Source organism: Medicago sativa, chromosome 8, assembly GCF_051527215.1.
Source record: "Medicago sativa cultivar Bolivia chromosome 8, Bolivia_mono, whole genome shotgun sequence".
NCBI classification, from domain to species: Eukaryota; Viridiplantae; Streptophyta; class Magnoliopsida; order Fabales; family Fabaceae; genus Medicago; species Medicago sativa.
Window position 1 is genome coordinate 84,791,971 of NC_140756.1, and position 24,741 is coordinate 84,816,711.

The 24,741-nt window shown below is 34.8% G+C and overlaps 1 protein-coding gene and 1 pseudogene across 2 annotated transcripts; one reads left to right on the plus strand and one right to left on the minus strand.

The window, feature by feature from the left end:
* Positions 1–1,335: 1,335 nt before the first annotated feature.
* Positions 1,336–4,826, plus strand: LOC146902500 (putative prolyl 4-hydroxylase 4). Its single transcript, XM_085734578.1, has 8 exons — positions 1,336–1,586; positions 1,662–1,719; positions 1,803–1,907; positions 1,993–2,050; positions 2,921–3,096; positions 3,684–3,753; positions 3,888–4,309; positions 4,704–4,826. Exons 1-7 carry the CDS (start codon positions 1,453–1,455, stop codon positions 4,184–4,186), a joined length of 900 nt encoding a protein of 299 aa, XP_085590704.1. The 5' UTR covers positions 1,336–1,452; the 3' UTR covers positions 4,187–4,309; positions 4,704–4,826.
* A 476-nt stretch (positions 4,827–5,302) lies between these two features.
* On the minus strand, positions 5,303–23,199 carry LOC146902501 (nucleoside hydrolase 3-like; annotated as a pseudogene). Its single transcript, XR_015022328.1, has 13 exons — positions 22,898–23,199; positions 22,597–22,776; positions 22,229–22,339; positions 21,493–21,579; positions 9,002–9,247; positions 8,684–8,860; positions 8,321–8,605; positions 7,941–8,063; positions 7,541–7,738; positions 7,072–7,325; positions 6,614–6,815; positions 5,907–6,214; positions 5,303–5,741 (listed from the first exon to the last, which is right to left on the minus strand). The product of XR_015022328.1 is annotated as a nucleoside hydrolase 3-like (transcript).
* Between the last annotated feature and the right edge of the window lie 1,542 nt (positions 23,200–24,741).

Here is a 24,741-nt window from a genome sequence, read left to right on the forward strand (position 1 = left end):
TTCCATAAGAGATTAGAACATGTATTTCAGTATTTATATACAATAGCTGTTGTACTATCAATCAATTATCGTGTACTACACTAGAACTACACTAGAATTGTAATTCACAGATATGACTTGTACTGCAACAGACGCTTATTGACAATCTATTTTCCCTTATTCAGCTCATGGTGCAATACATTTCATGAAAGGGTTGCCATTGGTTTCCTTCTAGTAGGGATGGGATGCATACGCCATTCTTTATGTTTTGTGTGCCTGCATCTCGGTCGTTCCATCAAGATTGGATGGTCCAAATTTTAAATCCAATTTTGATTTTTTCTCTTTTTAAATCCGAAAAGTCAAACTTGAATTATGGATTGAGCATCCATTTGAAATTACAAATGCTATATATGTTTGGTTTCACTTTTGGGGAGACCAAAATTGATTTTGACATACTTGACTGCTTTTCTGTAGAATTATTAATTTTGCCTCCAAAATTGATTTAAATTTGAAGTTAGAATTGAGTTTTTAATTCCTGGATTAATTTTTGGATTCAAATTTATTGTCCAATTCACTTTTATATAAATATATTCAAATATAAACCATTTTATCTTTAACTTATTTTTAGTCGGAATCAATTCTACATAATGAATAGATTAAAAGTTATTTTTTGTCATGATGAATCAAACACACACTCTTGTAGGCGAGAATAAAATTCTCATTCTCTTTATCACTTCATTCACTAACCCTCTACTTCAACCTTTTTCTCATTACTATATTTTAGATACAATATTTTCACTGTACTATTCATTTCATCCGGTAACAGGTGGGGCACATAAGATAAGTTTTCCCCTTCCATCCAAAATTTCTCTTATGCAAGAGAAATAGATCAAACTTTTGACCACTTGTTTAAGATGTTCAACTCTCTTATCAGTTGGATCAATCTATTATTGGTTAATGCAACGTCAACATTATATCTCCATATTTATTTCTTATCTAGTATCAATTAGTTAACGCTGAAATTCTTGGAGAATACGTAACATTTGCTCATATTCGATAAAAATATATCATTTTGCAATTATTTTATAATTATGGATACAAAATGAGTTCACCTCACAATTCTTATTAAACGTAGGTATAAAAGTATTTTACATTATAAATGCTTCTCCATTGATTTTAATTTCTTTTCCTACTTAAGTTAGGACATTTTTCACAAAATACAAAACTAAAAAAGGTAAATATATCCTTAAATAGTAAAAAAAAAAAAAGTTAAAGGACAATATTTTTACATTTGATTCCTTGATATGTGGGCATGAGTTAACATTTGAAGAAAAAAAATTAAAATTGACCTAAAGAGTTCCTGACCAAACAAACACAAAAGTAACCATCATCCATCCCGCTCGGAGTGAATGGGATTTAGAACTGATAGACAAATATCCGGAAAAAATTGAACTGATAGAATCCAAATCTGAAATGACTAGAGTCCTTTGTTTGTTACTGTTCCTGGTGCTGATCATCCAAACGGATGAAGTTCAAAGTTCCTACGCCGGTTCAGCTAGTTCCATCATCAACCCTTCTAAAGTCAAACAGATTTCATGGATTCCAAGGTCTCTTTCCAATTCTTCAATCAAACTCTCTTTTTATCTTCCAATTAATTAATTAATTAATTTATATATGTGCAGAGCTTTTGTTTATGAAGGTTTTCTCACCGACTTGGAATGTGATCACTTGATTTCTTTAGTAAGTATCTGACTTAATCTCTTTATGCAAAATTCATATCTGTTATCTATGTAACTAACTTTTATGGTTATTTATTTATTTAGGCGAAATCGGAGTTGAAGAGATCTGCTGTTGCGGATAATCTTTCTGGAGATAGTCAATTAAGTGATGTTCGAACTAGCTCTGGCATGTTCATTTCCAAAAACAAGGTTACTTTCTTTCTCTCAATCTATTTATTTTATTTATGTAATGATTTTTTTATTTTCATTTATATTTCGTTTACTTTTTTTATAGGATCCTATTGTTTCTGGTATTGAGGACAAGATTTCAGCCTGGACCTTTCTTCCTAAAGGTACTTCATACTCTTGATAATGTTCATGCTATTTTGACTGGGTAAAACCAAGTCACATATTAAAGATGAAATGAAATGTAGATTTGTCAGTAATAATGATCACATAGTCATTATGTTCGGTTGTTCGTTGCAATGAGAATACAAGCTATATTCAATAAACAAGTGAAACCTAGGAAAAAAAGGTAAAATTATGTCGCCAGTTTAATTAAGTAAATTAAAATAAGCTGCCCCATACTCACTTGATAAGTGATGCATTGTTTCAGGATCAACAGGGTAATTCATTCATTTATGATTAAATAGTTAGTTGGTTTAAATATGCATATGGTCCCAACAAATATCAGGCGTTTTAGTATTAATCTTTATAAAAAAAAATGGTTTTAGTCCTTGCAAATATCTATTTTTTGTTTTTGATCCTTGTTGTTTTGTATTAATCCTTGTGAAATTTATTCATATTGGATTTGGTCTTTTTAATATGCATATTAACTCATTTTAATCCCTCAAAATAAGGATTAAATGAATATTACAAGGACCAATTTTAATATGAATAGATTTTACAGGGACTGAAACAAAATACTAAGGATAAAACAAAATATTCTATATTTACAAGGACTGAAACCAAAAATACATTTTTACAGGAACCAAAACCAAAACGCTTGATATTTGCAGGGACCATTTGCATATTTAAGCCTAGTTTCTTTATACAAATTATCCTCATGCTTCATATTGTATAAATTGCAAAGGCAGGGTTTGTAGAAAAGAATGAACTTCTACTTGAATGATCTGTTAAAATATGATAACTTTCCTACCTATCTATAATGAAGCAATTAGCCACTAATCACTTTCCTTGTACTATTTGTGGTTAAATTTCAGAAAATGGGGAAGACATACAAGTATTGAGATATGAGCATGGACAGAAATATGACCCTCATTATGATTACTTTGCTGATAAAGTTAATATAGTTCAGGGTGGACATCGCCTCGCAACTGTTCTCATGTATCTCACTAATGTGACCGAAGGCGGTGAAACTGTGTTTCCAAATGCAGAGGTATGTAAATTGATGTGTGTTTATCATGAGAATTGAAAATGTATTACAGGAAAAGAACCACAGTAATATCTAGTCAAGTATTAATTTTCTTGATCGAATGACCTCTGGTGTCCTGCTGGGTTCCCATCGTGCAGTTATCTTGTGCCAATTCAATCTATGAATAATTCTGTTTTTAATTGTGCTTAAATTTATTGCATGAGATGTATATATAGTTTTTTTTTATCGTATTCTGTCTAGGACTCTGGATGCTAGTATTCTATTTCTACGACACTAGATAGTAAAAGCCTTAGAAATTGAGTGCAAAGTTTGGAGGAAATACATGTTAGCGTGTATCACTGGGTCAACCGGGGCTGGATACTCAGACAGGCAGTATATATTGGCTGACTGTACTTATAGAGGATGCATGTTTTGCACTTTGATCATATTTCTACATGTAGTCTTGGAGGATACCGTCTTTTGTTCATATTATACTCTCAGTGTCCTCTTCTCTGTTCAAAGGGTGGATCTGATAGTTTCAAAGAGGCCATTTTTATTACCAATACTAATAGCTAATTTTGATAGCTTATGTATTTTCTTTCGGCTTACAGGAACCTCCACGTCGCAGAGGTTCTAAAAAAAGTAGTGATCTCTCTGAGTGTGCCAAAAAAGGAATAGCAGGTAGGAAACTTGATACGTAATTACTTTTATCACGGGTTTTCCCCCAGTTATTATTCTTTCATGTGCAGTTTTTGCTAGTCATTTTATGCTGAATGATTGTCATTTTTCTCTTTTTATTACCTGGCATTGCATAGTGAAACCACGTAGAGGGGATGCGCTTCTTTTCTTCAGTCTTGACACAAATGCTATCCCGGACACTAATAGTCTGCATGCTGGATGCCCTGTACTCGAAGGGGAGAAATGGTCTGCGACAAAGTGGATTCATGTAGACTCGTTTGATAAGATTGTAGGTGCTGGAGGGGGCTGCTCCGATCAGCATGATAGCTGCGAGAGGTGGGCATCCCTTGGAGAATGCACTAACAATCCTGTGTATATGGTTGGATCTTCAGACCTTCCTGGATACTGTAGGAAGAGCTGTAAAGCATGCTTGTAATTTTACTGTATGCTTTCTGGATTCTACACGGTACTTCAGACACTAGAATTCAAGTTTCAGTTTTTCTATATTTTTTTGGGCACATCTGTTTGAGCTTATAAAAACCACGATTGCAAGGTGAAGGTTGTACTCCCTCCGTTTCAAAATGAGTGTCGCTTTAGGCTTTGGCACACATATTAAGGAATGGAATAATTTGGTCAACCATCATAGCAATTTTACTGAAATAGCCTTACCATTTCCATTATAATAGTGAATAATAATTCAAATGGTGGGCCAGAGGGAAGGCCAAAGAGATGCCCAAATCCAGGAATAATATGTCGATGAGAAAGTGTCATTAGATCCTTGTATTGCTGCCATATGTTTTTCACGTTTTCAAGGTAAAAAGGCAAAAGCAGCACGTTATTTCAAGGAGGGGCAAAGATGGAAAAAAAATATCAAATTTGCATTGAAAGTTGAAAACGTCACTCATTGTGAAACAAATTTTTTTCCCTAAAGCGACACTCATTTTGAAACGGAGGGAGTATTAAAAAATAATAACTTATTTGTAAAAATGTTTTACACAAAATAGAAGAAGTTTTGTTTTTGAGATAATCATGAAGTACTTATTTCCATTGTAGTAGTTATTTTTTCTTGCAATTAATATTCAAAGTAACTTCTCAAATGATATAATTAAATCGCTTATTATTTAGCATTTTTTTATGTACAAGACATCATTAAACTATTTGTCAAAAAAAAAAAGACGGCATTAAAAAAAAAAGACGGCATTAAACTAAAGTTTTTATTAGTGCTGTTATACTAAAAACTATTGATAATAACAATGATAATAATTAGTTTGTAAAAAAAAAACAATGATAATAATTAGGTGTTTTCACTAGGTATAATATGTTTTTAGAGTGTGAAATCTACTATGTAAAACGTATCTTTTTTTTCCCTGTTTCTTTTTCTTTCTTTTTTCTGGGCTACCTAGATGCTATGTCAAGGATTGTTTTTTTACCCTTTTCTTTAATCCTTCCGATTAGAGAAAATGCCCTTAATAATACAAAGTTTGTTTTCAGCTAAAAATATTTATTTTTGTGTTAAATAAAAATCGTTGAGTGGTATAAGAATACTAGAGAGTTGTATGAATGTTGTAATTTAATATTATTTTTTTTTTCATAAATTATTCAACAATATTCTAATTATTGTTTGAAGAGAATGTGTATTCACATTGTTGATAAAACGCCTTGTAGCCGTGGAATTGAGCACATTTTTCTTCACTAGGCTTATCATCACGAGGATGTCTCCACATTCTTGTCTGTTCTTTAAAGCTTCCTACCTTAGCTGACTGATACTGATCACCAAGCTTGTTTACATACAAATTATAATAAGCTTTTTCCTCAACATTGCTTAATATTCTGACTAACTTTCCATGTTTCTCATCCACCACCATTTTTCCATCACTTGATTCAATGCCACTAGCTAGGACTTTAATGGGCTTCACCTCAAATTTTGGATTCAGACTTGAAGCCTTGTCAGCCAAGACTACTGCACCTAGAATTTCTCCCAGGAATGTGTCCTGCAAACGCAAACACAAAGGCTTAAATAACAGAAACAATGTAGAAAATGTATAATTAACTCTAATTTATGTTGGTTACTCTCCTTTGTATCTAAACATAAGTATTGAAGTCACTACTTAAAAGAAGATTGAGCTAGAAAATTAATTATGGATAAAGACTTATACCATATGGTGATATCTGTCATGAATTTGCTTCAAATGGTGTAGGCTTGACAACAGACGCTTAGAAAATACAGCCTCTCTGGTGTTTTTCTTGTCCTGTTCAGCCTACCTATAACCGTTGCAAACGAACTCACTCTACGCTGAATTCTCATTGGAATGAGTGTGATGTTAACTTCTGATTCGAACACTGTTTTGGCCGCTAAAGGATCTAGGAACATGTTGAATTCTGCATATTGGTTTGAAGGAACTGAAAAAACATTTCCTCTGTCTTCTGTATTCCTGCTGATATGACCCCCCACCACATAAACCTCCTGCAACATTTTGGAATTTTTTAAGCAACTGTTTCAGTTTTTGCACCTAAAAAATGCTTAATAACACAAAATAAGTTTAAATATTCAATTGGGTTAAATCTACTTTTAGTATTATAAAATATCCTTCCATCAAGTGTAGTCCCTACAGAAATTTCATTGAAGTTTAGTTTTCAATTTGTCGATTTTATGAAAAATTTCAATCGCTTTTGGTCCCTGGATTCACCAACTTGAAGACTAACATTGATGATAAGGACACAATATATCTGTCCTTGTTCAATTTAAGTGTTTTCTGAAAGCTAACTTCTTAACAATGACAATAAACTTTTAATGGTTTACTCTAAAATTTATTTCAGAGCAGCATATTGTTCTTGTTGATCATTCACAAATACTAATGCTTACCTGAATTCTGGAGCTTATGTTTTTCATTGAAAGAACCTTTGCCAAATTAGTCAAGGGTCCATTAGTTAATAAAGTAATATTGGACGCTGGTTTCATTGTTTGCAATACAGACTCCCAAACTTCCATAGCTAGTGGCTGTCTAAATTCAGGGTGATCTGTATCCCGTGGAGCCCCAAACTTCACAGATTTTTCTCCCGTATACCTGAAATGATTCTTAGTGTATTAGTCCTTTACTGGTAACAAATCCATAGAATGTGCATGAAAACACGGTGTTTGGATCATTTGCAGAAGCTGTACTGTGAGAGTTGGGAAAATAAAAAGACTTAAAACATGACACGATGCATTTTAGATTTGTCTAATAATCCCGATTTCATTATTAATACCATTTCAATAATTTATGATGCATTATAATGCCAGCTTAAGAGAAATATTAAGGCAGGGAAGTTATTAAAAAGCACCTTCTCGGGCTGCGGGGCAGATAACGAGCAAGACCGTAAAGAGTGTCAGAATCAAGGTAACCTCCACTCCCATGAGGAATGGCTTTAACATACTTGCAGTCTCCAACGACTGGGAGTACTGGATCTGTCTGATTCATTGCAAAAACATCTCCTAGACCAACTGGTATATCATCACGACCCATCATGTGAAGTATGTCATAAACTATGTCGATTGTTGCTGCATTTGCCCATCCAGTAGGACTCACAATGATTGCCTAATACCAAATTTGCATGTAACCCGAATTAAATGTTGCTATATTGTGTCTCTACAATATAAGTACTCGAATTAAAATTAGAAGTTTCTAATTGAGATTAAACTATCAAGAGTTTTTGCCATTGGGAACTGTTTTCCTATCTTGGAGTGATAATATTTGATTTCTTGTAAAACAAGTAATTGAAAGAAACAATTAGGAAAGAAAAATAAGAATACCTTAAGGTCGATTACTTGAACAGGCACTTTAAGGAGATAAAATAGAGCTAGAAAATCTCCTGCACTCATGTCCATGTCAAACACAACAGGTTTTCCTAATCTTTTATTATGAAAGTTTGGTTTGTAAGTTACTTTTTTGTAGTATGGAAACTGTGTCGTGAAGTTGTTCCTCCCTGCTTGTTGTGGTTGCTTGAGAACCTTTGACCCACCAAAAAATCAAAGTCAAATTCACATTCAGTTTACCACTATCTTTTTAAGAATCCAATGGAAATCAGATCATAAATGATTCTATTATTGGTTTCTCTTGAGATGATTTATTTACCTTGGTATGTATTTTCTTTCTAAAACAACGTGATTAATTTAAAAGCTTTGAAATATTTACCAAAAAAAGTGAACATACATTTAAAAAGTTTATGAAATATTCCCTGTCAAGTGAACTTTCAACATCTCGGTTAGGCTTCACTTTTGTAGCAACAAGTACCCTTACCGAGTCTTTACCGCGTACCTCTTTTGTGTAACCATCCTATAGAACACATGTTACAATGCATTATACAAGTATACCACTTCTAGAAAAAATAGAATTAGTAGCCAAAATTGGGGACTGAAAAAAAGAAATATCGTTCAATTTTTTCAGTCAATAAATCTAGCGAGGAAATTAGAGACGAATTTCATATATTTTATTTCTAAATTTTACCTGCTAATTTAATTTTTCTAGTAGCGTTTGTGCATGCAATTATGAGGAACAAGTTTAATTTACAACCTAAAAGAACAAACAACTACCTGACATTTTCCTTTTCCATTCTTCACAAAGCAATGAGGATCTCTGAGTCCTTGTTGAATATGACCACTATGGACACCACCTTTTTCAAGATTGAACTTGGGAACTTTTAGGCCATTAAATAATGGATTGGAGCCATCTGATATCCCATATGGTTTATTTGAAGTAATTACAGTTATATTCACATACTCCATTTCGGCAAATTCATTTTCTCCTTTATGGTTATTGGGTTTACTCATGATGGACACGGCTATACCAGCCATGAAAGAGTCCCACATGAAATAACTCTGTTAGAAATAAGTCATTTTGAATAGTAACTTAATATCATAGGCATGTATAAATATAAATTAATTAAGAGATATTACCGAATAGAATTCATCATCAAACCAAGTATCACGAGTTATTTTCAAGGATTGGAAACAATATTGTGCCTCATATGTGTCTTGACTCTTTTCAAAAGCTTCAAAGAATTCCTTAGTGATAGGTATTGTGTTTGATGCATCAATAGGAACAAGGGTGATAGGAAGTCCAGAATGAACCACCTACATATAAAACGATGTTTACTTTTCGGTCACAAACATAGCTATCCATAACGCTATGTATATTTTTGCTAAAAGTGAATAAAAAAATGACTGTGCAACTTTGTGGCAATGCAGTGATGATTAATAAAGAATGTGTATGACCTGGTATGCTGCAAAAGGGTCTCCAAAGATGTTGTATTCTGCATAAGGGTTAGTATTAAAATCTGTAAACAAATTTCCACGGTCACCACACTGCTGAGGTACACAAGATGAAGCATTTTTAGGACAACAACCAGTTGGATTGTTTGATCTTACGCCTCCACCCATTATATAAATATGTTCCACATTTTTCTTCAGATGTGGATTATTCATTAGGAAAATTGCAACATTTGTATGAGCTCCCATCACAAACATGAAGTAGATAAAATAGTCACAAGAAAGGGGGGTTTGAATTGTGACCCTTTAAAAATTATCCTGAAACTTAAAAGTTATTCTCAAGTAGTTTACTTGGAATGGTTAAGTTAACTTTCTGAACTCAGAACGTTCTGAAGTTCATACACAGAAACTGATTAATAAAGTAAATGTGTTGGTGTGTGTTGTGTATACTGAAATTAAAGAGTATAAGGAAGAAAGAAAGAACACACAGAAATTTATAGAGGTTCACCCAATGTGGGCTAGTCCTCTCCTCACAATCTTGTGAGAGTTTCCACTATGATGCTTGAGATAACTTCTCAAGTCCTGCACCTTACAATCTTTGTTCACCTGAACAATTACAATCCTGTATTCTCTAAGCCTCAGCAGGCTTGCACCTTCTTGCTAAGTTACCCACTTAGACTTTTACAACCTTTGCTCAAACTAACACTTTAGTACCCCTAAAGCTAGATGAGACTTAGTTACAATTTGTATGGAAGTTGAATGTTTGTGAATCAAACAGAGGAGGAAGAAGAGAGAGGAGTTATCTTAGAGATAACAAAGAGTATTGATTTGCACTAAGCAATGAAAACCTTAGAGATTGATCAATTTCAGTTTGCAAGAGCTTCAAACAAAATCAAAGTTGTTTTCTTGTATGCTTTGCAATGGTGCAAGTAATGCTGAGCCTTTGAACTGTATTTATAGAGTTCTTGGGCTCAAATAGCCGTTGTGGGGTGTCCAATGGTGTCATGCCATGTGTCCTGGGTCCCACAAGCTTTTACTTGAAATTCTGGGCAAACATTCTGATCTCTGATGAACTTCAGAATGTTGTTGCGTTCATGATGATCTTCATCTGGGTTCATCATGTTCTTCATCTGGGTTCATCATATATGAATGAACATATGAAGTTCTGGGCGTGTCATATGCTTTTCATATGAATTTCTGGGCAATAACCAAAGTATGGACTTTTCTTCATACTTCAGAAAGTTCAGTTGCCAGATCTGCCTTGGAACTTGGTGCAGGAGGATATAGTGGGATTCTGCATCTTCATACACAGGCTTTGAGAGATTGTGTGGTCCTTGTTCTGTACCAACTCTCATACGTGTCTATCTCTGATTGAGCAAGATAGATTTGCTTTGCTTTTGCTTTTGCTTTTCACCTACTGTACTGTTCATAAAGTAGGCCTGTGCTTAGCTGAACATTCTGATCATCAGAATGTTCCATTTGTTTCACTTAGGATGATTTGTAAAACTACCATTTGATGTAATCAAATCCTAATAGTGAAACACAATGAAGAGCAGTAAATATAACATCTAGGATGATATTCCCTTGTGGAATATTCCTAGGACTTTAATGTTCATAGTCTTAAATGAACATAAAGTATCCTTTTTGACATAATCCTTGTATATGCCTTTATTGCTTGATTGATCCATGCAAAAGTACTTCTCTTGACATTTATTTATGTCACATGTGCCTTGCATGACCTTGATCCATGTTCTTGAGATTCTGGGCTTGTATAAAAGCAACCTTCTGATCTCTTGTGCGAACATTCTGATCTCTGAGCAACATTCTGATCTAACTTTCTGACCTCAGTGTTAGATCTTGAATTCAAATGTCCTTTGATTTCTTTATACTTGGTATGATTTAAACCTTGTTCCTGTCTTAGTAAAACACTCAAGAGCACAAGTTAAATACCAAGGAATTAATCAAAGTCCATTAATTCTTTAATCATATTGGTTTATTATCTTTAAAATTAATTAGGGATTTTGCCTCAACAATCTCCCCCTTTTTGAAGATGATAAACCTATGATTTTAGGATTAAGGATTTTGATTATATATGAAGAATAACAGAGCTTGAAAATTTATTTTAATGCTCCCCCTCATTTTTATAATCCATTATGCAGAGTTTTTAAGAACTTTAAAAAGCTCCCCCTCAATTTCATAATTCATTGCATAAAATAAAAATATGCAGATTTGAACCAAATTCAATATCATTCATTAATGTAAAACATGAAGTACAAGTACATGAATTATATGGTTCAAAAACAAAAAAGAAATTCAAAGCATGTGATCAAGCAAAAAGTGAAGTTTCTAAAACTCCAATAACTATTGATCACTAGACCTACTTAGGGCCTAAAACTAAGAAAAACTTAAGACTTAAATCCTAAAGCTTCTCCCCCTTTAGTCATCTGCAAAAAGGATAGGGATCAGGATCATAAATGATTCAGGGAGTTGAATCCCCAGAATCTGAGGATGGTTCAGACTCAAACACAGATGGATCATCAAAAACTGGTGGATCAATGGCCAGACCAGGAGCATGGACTTTGACAGTCCAATTAGCCAAAGCACAGACAATTTTGTGTGTCTTGGTGGAGACCCTGAGTGCCCTTGAGGCTAACTTCTCAGCCCTTGAAGGCTTGGCAGGTGCAGCAGATGGAACAGCATCAGAAGCTTCAGTCTTCTCTTTGTTGGCAGACACAAAGGTATTGAGGGAGTCAAAAAGAGCAGCCATATTAGGAAGCTTGCTTGTAGTGGTAGTTTTCATTGGTGGTGGTGGTGGAGTGTATGAGGGAATGGTGTCTGGAGTTGGAAGGTTAGAAACCAAAAAGTTGCTTGCACCAGCAACAGATCCCATTGTGGAGGATGAGAGGTTAACATTCTGACCAGTTTGAGCCATGAGCTGTACCTCAACAGAGGGCAAAGATCCTGAGGCCATAGGCACTGGATCTGCTGACAGCTGGCTACCTTGAGCAAGAAGAGGCTCATTTGATGCATTCAAACCAGCAGAAACTTGAACATTCTGATTGACTGGAATTTCTTCAGCAGGAATTTCAACGTTCTGAGTTTCAGAGACTTCAACATTCTGAACTGCAGCTGGTTCCTGAACATGTTGAGTGGTTTCCTGTCCATCTTGGAACACTTCATTGTTGAAATCAGTGTTGACATCTTCAATATTGAGATCAAACCCAGTTGAGAACTCCATGTGTTCCACTTGAGCATCTTCCTCAATAGACATGTTTGATGCTAAGATCTCAGCCACTTCCTTAGTATCTTTATCAACATTCTGAGCTATCTTCTCAGTATTTTCTTCAACTCTTTGATTTGGATCAACAGAGTTTTCCTTACCAGCCATCTGAGATATACCTTCATGAATCTCAGTTGCTTGCTTAACATTCTCAGCTTCCCTTTGAAGAGATGCATCATCATCCTTCTGAGCATCATCTTCAATCATTGATTCACCAATCAAGGCCTTGAACTGAGAGCTTCCTTCTTGAACAATCTCCTTTGCAAGTTGAGAAACTTGAGAAAACAACTCCAAAGCTGGTGGAGAGGGAGGTCTGACTTCTGCATTCTTAGGAGGTTCATCTCTGATTTCTTCTACCTTTCTTTTCTTCCTAGTTGTCTGAACCTTCTGAGCAGTAGATCTCTTAGTAGATCCAGAAGTGCCAGAGGTTGTGAAAGATGGCATGTTTGAGGTGGTGATGCGTAGCTGACCTAGTGTTTTGGATGTGAATTTCATGAAATCAAGCTTTCGGTTTTCTCCTTCAAGAGGCACCTTTGCTTTCTGAAAGATGGGGGTTAAGTGCATCCCATAAGGTAACCCAGCAACAGTTTGTTTCATGGCCAAGCAGGAATCTATCATATGTTGAATGATGATGAAACAGAGGTTCAATTTGGTTTTGGTCATGAGGTGGTAGATGATGCATAGATCCATATCAGAAACAACATCAACAGAGCCACACTTAGGGACTAAGGTGTGCCTAACCATATTATGAAGGATTTTTGGAATATCTTCTAGATTTGTGGAGTTAAAAGTGCGGTTTTCTTTGGTGTATTTGACTATGAGTTGATTACGGTTAACCCTAACATCATTATACCATGAGCAAGAAAACAGTTTGTTACCTTCATTAGGAATTTTCAAAGCTTTAGAGAGGAAATCTTGAGTGATAGTGATCTGAACTCCTTTTACAAAAGAGATGAGAAAGTTCTCATTTTCCTTTTTCTTCTGCTTCACAACCAGGTTGGTGTAGAACTCTCTGACCAAACCTTCATATGTGTGTTCTTGTAGAGACACAAAGTTAGTCCAGCCTTGTGGATCAGTGAACTTCTTCAGGTTCCATCCTTTTGTCTCCAAGCTTTCAAACTCAAAATACTTTGTTCTGCTTATTGGTCTGAGAGCAATCTTTTCTGCTCTCTGAGCTTTTAGAACAGCAACAACTCTAGCAATGTCTTTTCCTTTGCCATGCTTTTTAGGAGAAATTTTCTCCTCTTCTTCAGGAGTCTTTTCTTCAGACTCTTCCTCATCATTCTCATCATCATCTTCCTGAGATGATGAACTTCCTTTTGATGGAGAGGGAGTGGCAACTTTCTTTCCTTTCTTTGAGTGTACTCTCATGGATTTCACTATTTCAGAGAGAGTTTGCTCAGAGTCTTCTTCCAATTTTTCTTCCTTTTCAGGAATTTCCATTTCTTCTTCTGGATCCTCTTCAGAATCTTCTTCTCTTTCATCATCACTTGAATCTGTCTTCTTCTCTTCGTCAGAGACAAGATTCACATGTGAGACCTTAGGTTACTTTGATGAATGCTTCATCCTAGATGATCTTCTAGTAGGGATAGGTCTGGGTTTGGTGATGGGTTTCTTAGAGGCTTTTGATTTTGAGGATTTGGGTGGATCAAAAGCAGGATAGACCACATCTGGAAGAACAGTGTGAACAGGGGTTTCACTTAGTGGTTGTTGATCAGAGGATTGACCAGCAGCAGCGTTTGGTGGTGGTGATTGAGAACGTTCCACTTGTGGAACTTCATTATCAGAGAGTTTTGAAGTGGTTTTTGTTCTTGCCATTTTCTTCGTAAGCGAGAGAGAGAAAAACAGAGGGTTTGTAAATTTTTGTGAGTTGAGAAGAAGGAAGTTTGGATTGAGATGGTTGTAGAATAATCAGAAGTGGTTACTGATTATATAGACCAATCGTGCAGAAGGGAAAGAGAAAGGGAGAGAAAATGATAGCAGTTTGCATTGGGAAGGAGGAAACTGCAGAAAAGTAACGGTCAGAGGAGAGAGAGAGAAAAGTAGCCGTTTGTGGGAAATGGAAAGGATTGGTTGATTTGATAGTTCAGGTTTTACATGGTGGTTAAACCTTAAACTCATCTTCTTATAACCAAACATTAAATGCTTGAGATTATAGAAGGATTTTTGGATAAAGTCAACACAAAATCTCACGCATGAGATAGTTGACCCAGAAATCAAATTTTGAACATAACTGAGTTTTGTGGACATCCTGAAAGGATGAAACCCAGATGAACAAACTTGTGAATGTTGTTTGAATGAATGTTAGGATGAACATTCTGATCATATGAACATTCTGACCTGATGAACATTCTGAACTCAAGAACATTCTGAGCTCAGGAACATTCTGAACTCAGGAACATTCTGATGAATGTTCTGATTATGATAGATCTATCTGATTTGCATCAGATGACATCAAGGGGTTTAGTCTAAGGCCCTTAGTGATCTGTAATCAATCTTTATTGGGATTTTTTATGATTGACAATTTTTCTTTAAGAAAATTGAATCTATCCTCAACAAGGGGTTTTGTGAAAATGTCAGCTAGTTGATTTTCAGTATCAACAAAGCTTAATGCAATATTCTTTTTCTGAACATGGTCTCTAATGAAATGATGCTTTATTTCAATATGTTTAGACCTAGAATGCTGAATAGGATTCTTAGAAAGATTAATTGCACTTGTATTATCACAAAAAATAGGAACACTTGTGTACCTTAATGAGTAGTCTTCCAACTGATTTCTTACCCATAAAATTTGAGAGCAACAACTAGCTGCAGATACATACTCAGCTTCAGTTGTGGAGAGAGCAATGGTGTTTTGCTTTCTGCAAGACCATCCAATCAATGCTTGTCCCAAGAATTGACATGATCCACTTGTACTCTTCCTCTCAACTTTGTCTCCAGCATAGTCAGCATCACAATATGCTACAAGATCAAAACTAGAACCTTTTCTATACCAAAGGCCAAGATCAGTAGTACCTACTAGATATCTAAAAATCCTTTTAACTGCAGTTAAATGGGATTCTTTTGCACAAGTTTGAAATCTAGCACATAAACCTACTGCAAACATAATGTCAGGTCTGCTAGCAGTCAAATATAATAATGAGCCTATCATGCCTCTATATTCTTTTTCAGAAATAGATTTTCCACTCTCATCCTTATCTAAACTTGAAGATGGATGCATAGGGGTGACCATGATTTTTGCCTCATTCATTTTATATTTCTTAAGAATGTCCTTGACATATTTTTCTCGACTTATGAAAATTCCATTTGGATGTTGTTTGATTTGTAAACCAAGGAAGAAACCAAGTTCACCCATCATGCTCATCTCAAATTCACTTTGCATAAGGTTGGAAAATTCTTCACACATTTTCATTTTGGTGGCACCAAAAATAATATCATCCACATAAACTTGAACAATAAGTAAATCAGAATCATGTGTTTTTCTAAAAAGTGTGGTATCAATTTTTCCTCTTGAAAAACCATTTTCAATTAAAAATGTGCTAAGTCTGTCATACCAAGCTCTAGGAGCTTGTTTAAGACCATAGAGTGCTTTAGTGAGTTTGAAAACATGATCTGGTTTTTCTTTACTTATGAAACCAGGAGGTTGACTTACATAAACTTCCTCATTTAGAAAACCATTTAAAAATGCACTTTTAACATCCATTTGAAAAAGTTTAATGCTTTTATGTGCAGCATATGCAAGGAGAATTCTGATGGCTTCTAACCTTGCCACTGGTGCAAAGGTCTCATCATAGTCAATACCTTCTTGTTGGTTGTAACCTTGAGCAACTAATCTTGCTTTGTTTCTGACAACCTTACCATTTTCATCAAGCTTGTTTCTGAAAACCCTTCTTGTTCCAATGATGGTTTTCTCTTGATTATTTGGAACCAGGTTCCAAACTTTGTTCCTTTCAAACTGAGAAAGTTCCTCCTTCATGGCCTCAATCCAGGAATCATCAATAATAGCTTCATTGATTGACTTGGGTTCCATTTGAGAGATCATTGCCATGTTGGTATCTTGAAAGGACAATCTGGTTCTTATACCATCAGTTGTGCTTCCAATGATTTGATCTACAGGATGGTCTCCTACCATTCTCCAACTTCTTGGTGGACTTTGGAAGGTTTGATCCTGAACATTCTGATCATCTTCTTTCTCAACTGGAGTGTCAGTGTTCTGACTGGGAACATTCTGAAGTGTTGGCACTTCTGTGTCTTCACTTTCTTTTGGTTGAGAATGTTCATCATATTCATCAAATATGACATGCATACTAATTTCAACTGTCTGGGTTTTTAGATTGTACACTCTATAACCTTTAGAAGTTGTAGAGTATCCTAAAAAGATAGCTTTATCTGATTTAGGATCAAACTTACCCAATTTTTCTTTATTGTTCAGAATGTAGCAATAACAGCCAAATATGTGAAAATAAGATATGCTAGGTTTAATGTTTTTCCAGAGTTCATATGGAGTTTTATTAAGAACTTTTCTTATTGAAACTCTATTCAAAATGTAGCAAGATGTGTTAATGGCTTCTGCCCAAAAATAATCTTCAACATTTGATTCATTTAACATTGTTCTAGCCATTTCTTGCAAAGTCCTATTTTTTCTTTCAACAACTCCATTTTGTTGTGGAGTTCTTGCACAAGAAAAATTATGTTTAATACCATTTTCATCAAAGAATGTTTTGAAAGATGCATTTTCAAATTCTCCTCCATGATCACTTCTTACTGTAATGATATTAGAACCTTTTTCATTTTGAACTCTTTTACAAAAGTGTTGAAATGCTTCAAAAGATTCATCTTTGTGTTTTAAAAACAGCACCCATGTAAATCTGGAAAAATCATCAACAATAACAAACCCATATCTTTTGCCTGTTAGACTAGCAGTTTGAACTGGACCAAATAGATCAATGTGAAGAAGTTCTAAAGGTTTCTGAGTTGAAACAAACTCAATGGTTTTAAAACTACTTTTTACTTGTTTACCTTTGACACATGCTTCACAGATCTTATCCTTGTCAAAGCTAATCTTAGGCAAACCTCTAACTAGATCAAGTTGAGAAAGTTTAGCAATGGTTTTCATGCTTATATGACCAGCCCTTTTGTGCCAAATCCATTTGTCCTTTTCAAGAGACATAAAACAGGATTCTGCAGGCATATCATTTAGTTCTAAGACATACAAGTTCTTTCTTCTTGATCCAGAGAAAAACAGTTTGTTAGAGGAGGTTTGTCTTATTTCACATATGTTAGGTTTAAAAATCACTTCAAATCCACTATCACACAATTGACTTATGCTAAGTAGATTGTGTTTTAAACCTTCTACATACTGAACATTTTCTATCTTAGCAGAGTTAGGTTTACCTATAGTACCTTTACCTCTGATCTTACCCTTGTCATTGTTTCCAAATGTCACCAGTCCTCCATCCTTCTTTTCAAAGGTCAGGAAACAGTTCCTGTCACCTGTCATGTGCCTAGAACAACCACTATCCAAGTACCATGGCTTTGTTCTAGCACCCTGAGGCAGGACCTACATTTGACAAGATAAAAATTTTAGGTACCCATGTAATGTTGGGTCCTTGAGGGTTAGTTCTTCTAAGAGATCCTTCCTTATTGTAACATTCTGTCTTGTGTGATCAGATTTGTTACAGTAGGAACATGACTTCTTAGCTTTCTCAGCCTTTTGTGAACTTTCTGATCTATTGAGATGAGAACGTTCTGAACTAAGATTAATTTTATTTTCTTTGATAAGTTTTTTCTTAACATGGCATATTTTTTCATCATGTCCATACCTATCACAAAAATAACATTTAGTTCTAGGTTTAGTTTTAGGTACAAAACTTTCAATGATTTTGTGTGGATCCTTAAAACCTAAGCCAGATTTTTTTGCACTTTCATTTTGAGATCCTAAGATATTTTGAAATGTTTCTGTAGATTTTATAAAACCTGTAAGATCATTTTTCAAAGTTTCAACTTCCTTTTTCAAAAGTGTGTTTTCCTTTTTCATCTCAGAAGGTATAGAATTAATGCCTTTTTGTTTCTTGTTTAATTCTTTTTGTTTTTCTGACATTTCAAAATGGGAATCTTGCAAAATCTGTATGGTTTTTCTAGATTCATCATATTTGTTTTGAAGTGTTTCTTTTTCTGCTTTTATTGCAGAAAGTTCCTTGATTAAAGAATGACATCTATTAGTTAAGAAGTTTGAGTCATATAAGAGACTATCTATTTTACTTTCAAGATCTTTATAAAAAGAATCAGTTTTATAGACAATTACCTCTTCTTCATCATCTGACTGAGCGATCAATCCCATGTTGGCTTCTTCATCTTCTTGAGGTTCTGACTCTTCTAAGTCATCCCAAGTGATCATTGCCTTCTTCTTGAAGGGAGGTTTCTTTTGCATCTTCTTGATGTCAGGACATTCACTCTTGTAGTGTCCAGTTTTGTTGCAGCCATAACAAGTGACTTGGCTTTTGTCAGCTTCAGTTCTGGTGCTATTGTTGGTGTTTGGAAACTTCTTTCTGATCTGATTTCTTCTCAACATCATTCTTTGAATTCTTTTGGAGATTAGTGCAAGTTCATCTTCAGCTTCTTCTTCATGAACTTCATCTAATTCTTGTGGTTCTTGTACCTCATCAGCAACTGATGGGGTTTGCTGAGATGCTTTTAAAGCAAGTGTTTTAACCTTCTTCACTGGTTTGTCTCCTTGAAGTACCACTTCATGAGCTCTCAGTGATCCAATGAGATCTTCCAGGTTCATAGATTTCAAATCTTTGGCCTGAGTGATTGCAGTGACCATAGGTCTCCACACACTTGGAAGACATCTTAATATTTTTCTGATTCTATCATGAGTAGAATATGCCTTTCCAAGAGATCTCATTTCATTTACTATTGTAGTAAATCTAGCATACATCTCATCAATGGTTTCATTTTCACTCATTTCAAAGACTTCAAACTTTCTGACACCTATGTCAATTCTAGTTTCTTTGACATGAGATGTACCCTCATGATGTATTTTCAGAGTATCCCATACCTCTTTAGCATTCTTACATTCATCAACTCTTTCACTTTCTTCCATGGTTAGTGCACATGATAAAAAGAGTCTAGCTTTAGAGTTTAACAATACCTGAGCCTTTTCATCTGTTGACCGTGAACTCTTTTCTTTGACAGCTCCTTCTTTGGTTGTTGGGACAAAATCTCCATCTGTGATGACTTGCCACATATCATTGTCTTGAGATCTGAGGAAGAGTTCCATTTTGCCTTTCCAGAAGTAATAGTTTGAGCCATCAAAAAGTGGTGGTCTGTTTGATGATCCTCCTTCAGCTATGTACTTGACTTTAGACATGCTTCCTGAATCTTTTCTCTAACACTTGTTAAAGTGTTCAAACCCTTAGAACCGGGCTCTTGATACCAATTGAAGTAGATAAAATAGTCACAAGAAAGGGGGGTTTGAATTGTGACCCTTTAAAAATTATCCTGAAACTTAAAAGTTATTCTCAAGTAGTTTACTTGGAATGGTTAAGTTAAATTTCTGAACTCAGAATGTTCTGAAGTTCATACACAGAAACTGATTGATAAAGTAAATGTGTTGGTGTGTGTTGTGTATACTGAAATTAAAGAGTATAAGGAAGAAAGAAAGAACACACATAAATTTATAGAGGTTCACCCAATGTGGGCTAGTCCTCTCCTCACAATCTTGTGAGAGTTTCCACTATGATGCTTGAGATAACTTCTCAAGTCCTGCACCTTACAATCTTTGTTCACCTGAACAATTACAATCCTGTATTCTCTAAGCCTCAGCAGGCTTGCACCTTCTTGCTAAGTTACCCACTTAGACTTTTACAACCTTTGCTCAAACTAACACTTTAGTACCCCTAAAGCTAGATGAGACTTAGTTACAATTTGTATGGAAGTTGAATGTTTGTGAATCAAACAGAGGAGGAAGAAGAGAGAGGAGTTATCTTAGAGATAACAAAGAGTATTGATTTGCACTAAGTAATGAAAGCCTTAGAGATTGATCAATTTCAGTTTGCAAGAGCTTCAAACAAAATCAAAGTTGTTTTCTTGTATGCTTTGCAATGGTGCAAGTAATGCTGAGCCTTTGAACTGTATTTATAGAGTTCTTGGGCTCAAATAGCCGTTGTGGGGTGTCCAATGGTGTCATGCCATGTGTCCTGGGTCCCACAAGCTTTTACTTGAAATTTTGGGCAAACATTCTGATCTCTGATGAACTTCAGAATGTTGTTGCGTTCATGATGATCTTCATCTGGGTTCATCATGTTCTTCATCTGGGTTCATCATATATGAATGAACATATGAAGTTCTGGGCGTGTCATATGCTTTTCATATGAATTTCTGGGCAATAACCAAAGTATGGACTTTTCTTCATACTTCAGAAAGTTCAGTTGCCAGATCTGCCTTGGAACTTGGTGCAGGAGGATATAGTGGGATTCTGCATCTTCATACACAGGCTTTGAGAGATTGTGTGGTCCTTGTTCTGTACCAACTCTCATACGTGTCTATCTCTGATTGAGCAAGATAGATTTGCTTTGCTTTTGCTTTTGCTTTTCACCTACTGTACTGTTCATAAAGTAGGCCTGTGCTTAGCTGAACATTCTGATCATCAGAATGTTCCATTTGTTTCACTTAGGATGATTTGTAAAACTACCATTTGATGTAATCAAATCCTAATAGTGAAACACAATGAAGAGCAGTAAATATAACATCTAGGATGATATTCCCTTGTGGAATATTCCTAGGACTTTAATGTTCATAGTCTTAAATGAACATAAAGTATCCTTTTTGACATAATCCTTGTATATGCCTTTATTGCTTGATTGATCCATGCAAAAGTACTTCTCTTGACATTTATTTATGTCACATGTGCCTTGCATGACCTTGATCCATGTTCTTGAGATTCTGGGCTTGTATAAAAGCAACCTTCTGATCTCTTGTGCGAACATTCTGATCTCTGAGCAACATTCTGATCTAACTTTCTGACCTCAGTGTTAGATCTTGAATTCAAATGTCCTTTGATTTCTTTATACTTGGTATGATTTAAACCTTGTTCCTGTCTTAGTAAAACACTCAAGAGCACAAGTTAAATACCAAGGAATTAATCAAAGTCCATTAATTCTTTAATCATATTGGTTTATTATCTTTAAAATTAATTAGGGATTTTGCCTCAACAAAACAGAGTTGTGGGACCTGCAGATACTTTTTCAATTAACACTTCCTGAGCTGTTGGTTGCTCTAGTGGTGTATATTTCCTTTTTCCCTGTACCATGATCAAATTAGCAAGCTACAATTGAGTATCATAAGTAACTAGACTATAAACACTACCAGAAATAAGTTGAAATAGCAACCATATATGCTAAGAATAGAGTAATTCATGTTAGTTAGTTAGACGATTTGCAACGCAAGTAACTGTCATTGGTTGTTAAAAACTCAGTTTGTTGACCGTTAGGGAAGTTAGTTAGTGATAACGTTTTTTAGTTTTGGTCAGTGAAAAGTGAATTGAGTATGAGCTAGTGTATAAATTATAAATATAACTGATAATCAATAACAATTGATACTTTCAAGTGAAATCACTCTTCCACAATTATTCCTCTCATCCTCTCTTTTCTCTTTCAAAGTAATCACAATAGTGTGTGTGTTTACAAAGTGAATCAAACGCTTGTTCCAACAATATAAATAAGGTTTAACTATATCAAAGGTCCTTGAACCATTTAAAAATTCTTAAATAAGTTTCTGAATTTTATATATATTATTGAATCTCTGAAAAAATTTATGGTACACTAATGGTGTAAACATGATTCCTAATCATATTGTATGAAAAAAATAATTGATGTTGAAATATAATGTGATTGGATGTCTGTATAATACACGCATGTAACCACGCGCTATATTACATGGTAGTATTATACCTGTGGTAGGAAAGCTTTCCTGATACCGTAGTTTGCATCAACATCTAAACGTCCTCCAAGCCCTACAGGAATGGTCTGCCTGTATCTACATCCTCCTGTTGTTGTCATTCCCTGATTCAATCAAGTGGCATGTATTATTATTGAATTAATAATACACGATTTGTCCCAACTGTTGCATTTATTTACTTCGATAAAATGTCTTATGACTCAAGTGGGAGGACTGAGGAGGTTTCAATTGAAAAGACTAGTTCATTAGTTGGAAAAGTTCATTATGATTTAAATGTCACATTGAACTTCTTTTTTCTTTTTAATGTGGGACTCATAACACAATATTCGGGGACAGTAGAAAAACAGAAATAAACTGTTACCTGATCTATAATTGGAAGATATCCACCAACATTTGGGAGTATGGTACCATTAGGTAGTATTCCACCGTCTCCTCCAACTCCAACAGCAATATCATCTCTCCCCATCATGTAAAGTAAGTCATAAATTTGGTTCACAACATGACCTGCACTACTCCATGTATTGGCATTGATGGTCACTGCCTGCATATTGAGCATAAAGGAGAAAAAATAAGAGGCCAAAATCGTTCAAAAAATAGTACAGGCCAAAATCACACATTTGTGACATTGGATCAAATATGCAATTAAGCAATCATATACATACCTCCAATTGAAATTGTGAAGTGTTGAGCTTGAGAAGGTAGAGCAGAGCGAATAAATCGTCGGTAGCAACATCTGTATCAACAACAATCCGATGAGGCTCGCTGTCCACTACAGCTGCTACTCCGATCACACCTTCTATAATCAACAACACTGCTACTACAGCTGCAGCTAACCTCTGCAGCATTATTCGATCTCTGATCAGAAAGAAACTAAAACAAGCACGGTTGTTCTATTACTTGTCTTGAACCGGTGTGCTTAATTTGACAATGACATTTTGATGATGAGATTAACATCAATAAAACGCTATTAATTTACAACTAGCTAACACTATTATTATATCTTAATTTGATGCTGTCACTGTCACTTTCATTCCAGCTGAACCGACAAACAACATTAAAAAGAAAACATACATGTGTATATATTATTTGAAATTTTTAAATTGAACAGAGTCAGAGGTAGCAAAGGAAGACCAAATTAACAAAAAAGTTATAGTCTTCTTTCTATGATAAACAATGCAGTTGTACTATTATAATAACTGTGGTTAACAAGAAAAGCAAGTTATATTACCCTTAGTATTAGGTGGCGTATTGTTAAAGATGCCCTCCTTATGGGGGAGTCATTAACTTTTAGCCATTAATTAATATAATAAATATTACTATAAGGGTTACACGCTAAGAAATACTCAGAGCATTGTATAAGGAACCATAAAAAGAAATATTGTTTTTAAAATATAAGTCAAACACTTGATAAAGTAACTAATTCACAACTTTCTATACAAAAATTACCTTTTCTGAGTGTTTAAACAATGCACTAACGATATTTATTGCCATTTTCCATATTAGAATCACGTGGATTGACTCATATTACAAAGAGCAATGCTATATATCAAGAAAGATTTTATCTAGAAAGATTCAAGAATGACATGGCAGAATAATCACCCTTAGATTTTATCAAGAAATTGTCCTGAAATTAATGTTAGCCAATAAAATCTCAACTTGACCGGAAATCATGGGGTGGTGCGGAAATCATGGGGTGGTGGAACTGAAATCTAATGGTGATTATTCTGCCATGTCATTCTTGAATTTTTCTTGATAAAATCATTCTTGATATCTAGCATTTTCCTTAAATGAATATGCTTGGTTATTGATTGGTCTGCTGGTACACTTAAATGACGTTGATGCTGCAATATCAGTTACATACAGAGAGTGCCACATTGGAAAAATGAACGATGTGGAGCAAAGCAAATGGTATTATGTAGCAAAGCAAATGGTATTATGTCAACAAAATAACTTGAGGGTTTAATATTATTTTTTGACATTCAAAAACTCATATAATTTCATTTCTCAAAATGTTTCCATACAAAATGGAACCAAATCAAACTCCTGGTGACGAACATGTAATCTTGACACCTTTGCTAAAGTATGAGCAACAAAATTTGCTTGTCTACTACTGGTAGCAGCATCCACAATGTCTTTAATTATTTTCCACAATCTAGCAGTTCGCCAAACATTTTTCGCCTCTTCGTAGCCAATAAACACATGTCAATCATTCTCATAGTTTGTTTGACAAAAAGGGCAGCTGTCCCAGGAAAAAAGTCAAACATATCTAAATACAACGAATATAATAAATATAATAGGTGTAGATAGATATGTTCAACATTTAAAAAAGTCAAACATATTTACAAGTAGTAAAACAAAGATCAATAAGTTATTTATCCCAAAAAAATATAATATTAAATTTCATACAAATTATGTTCAACAAACTCACCCGCCCAGTAGGCAGATTGTGACTTAACTTAATAACCTAACATTGAGATATCAACTTAGGACTAACCTAAGTTGACCA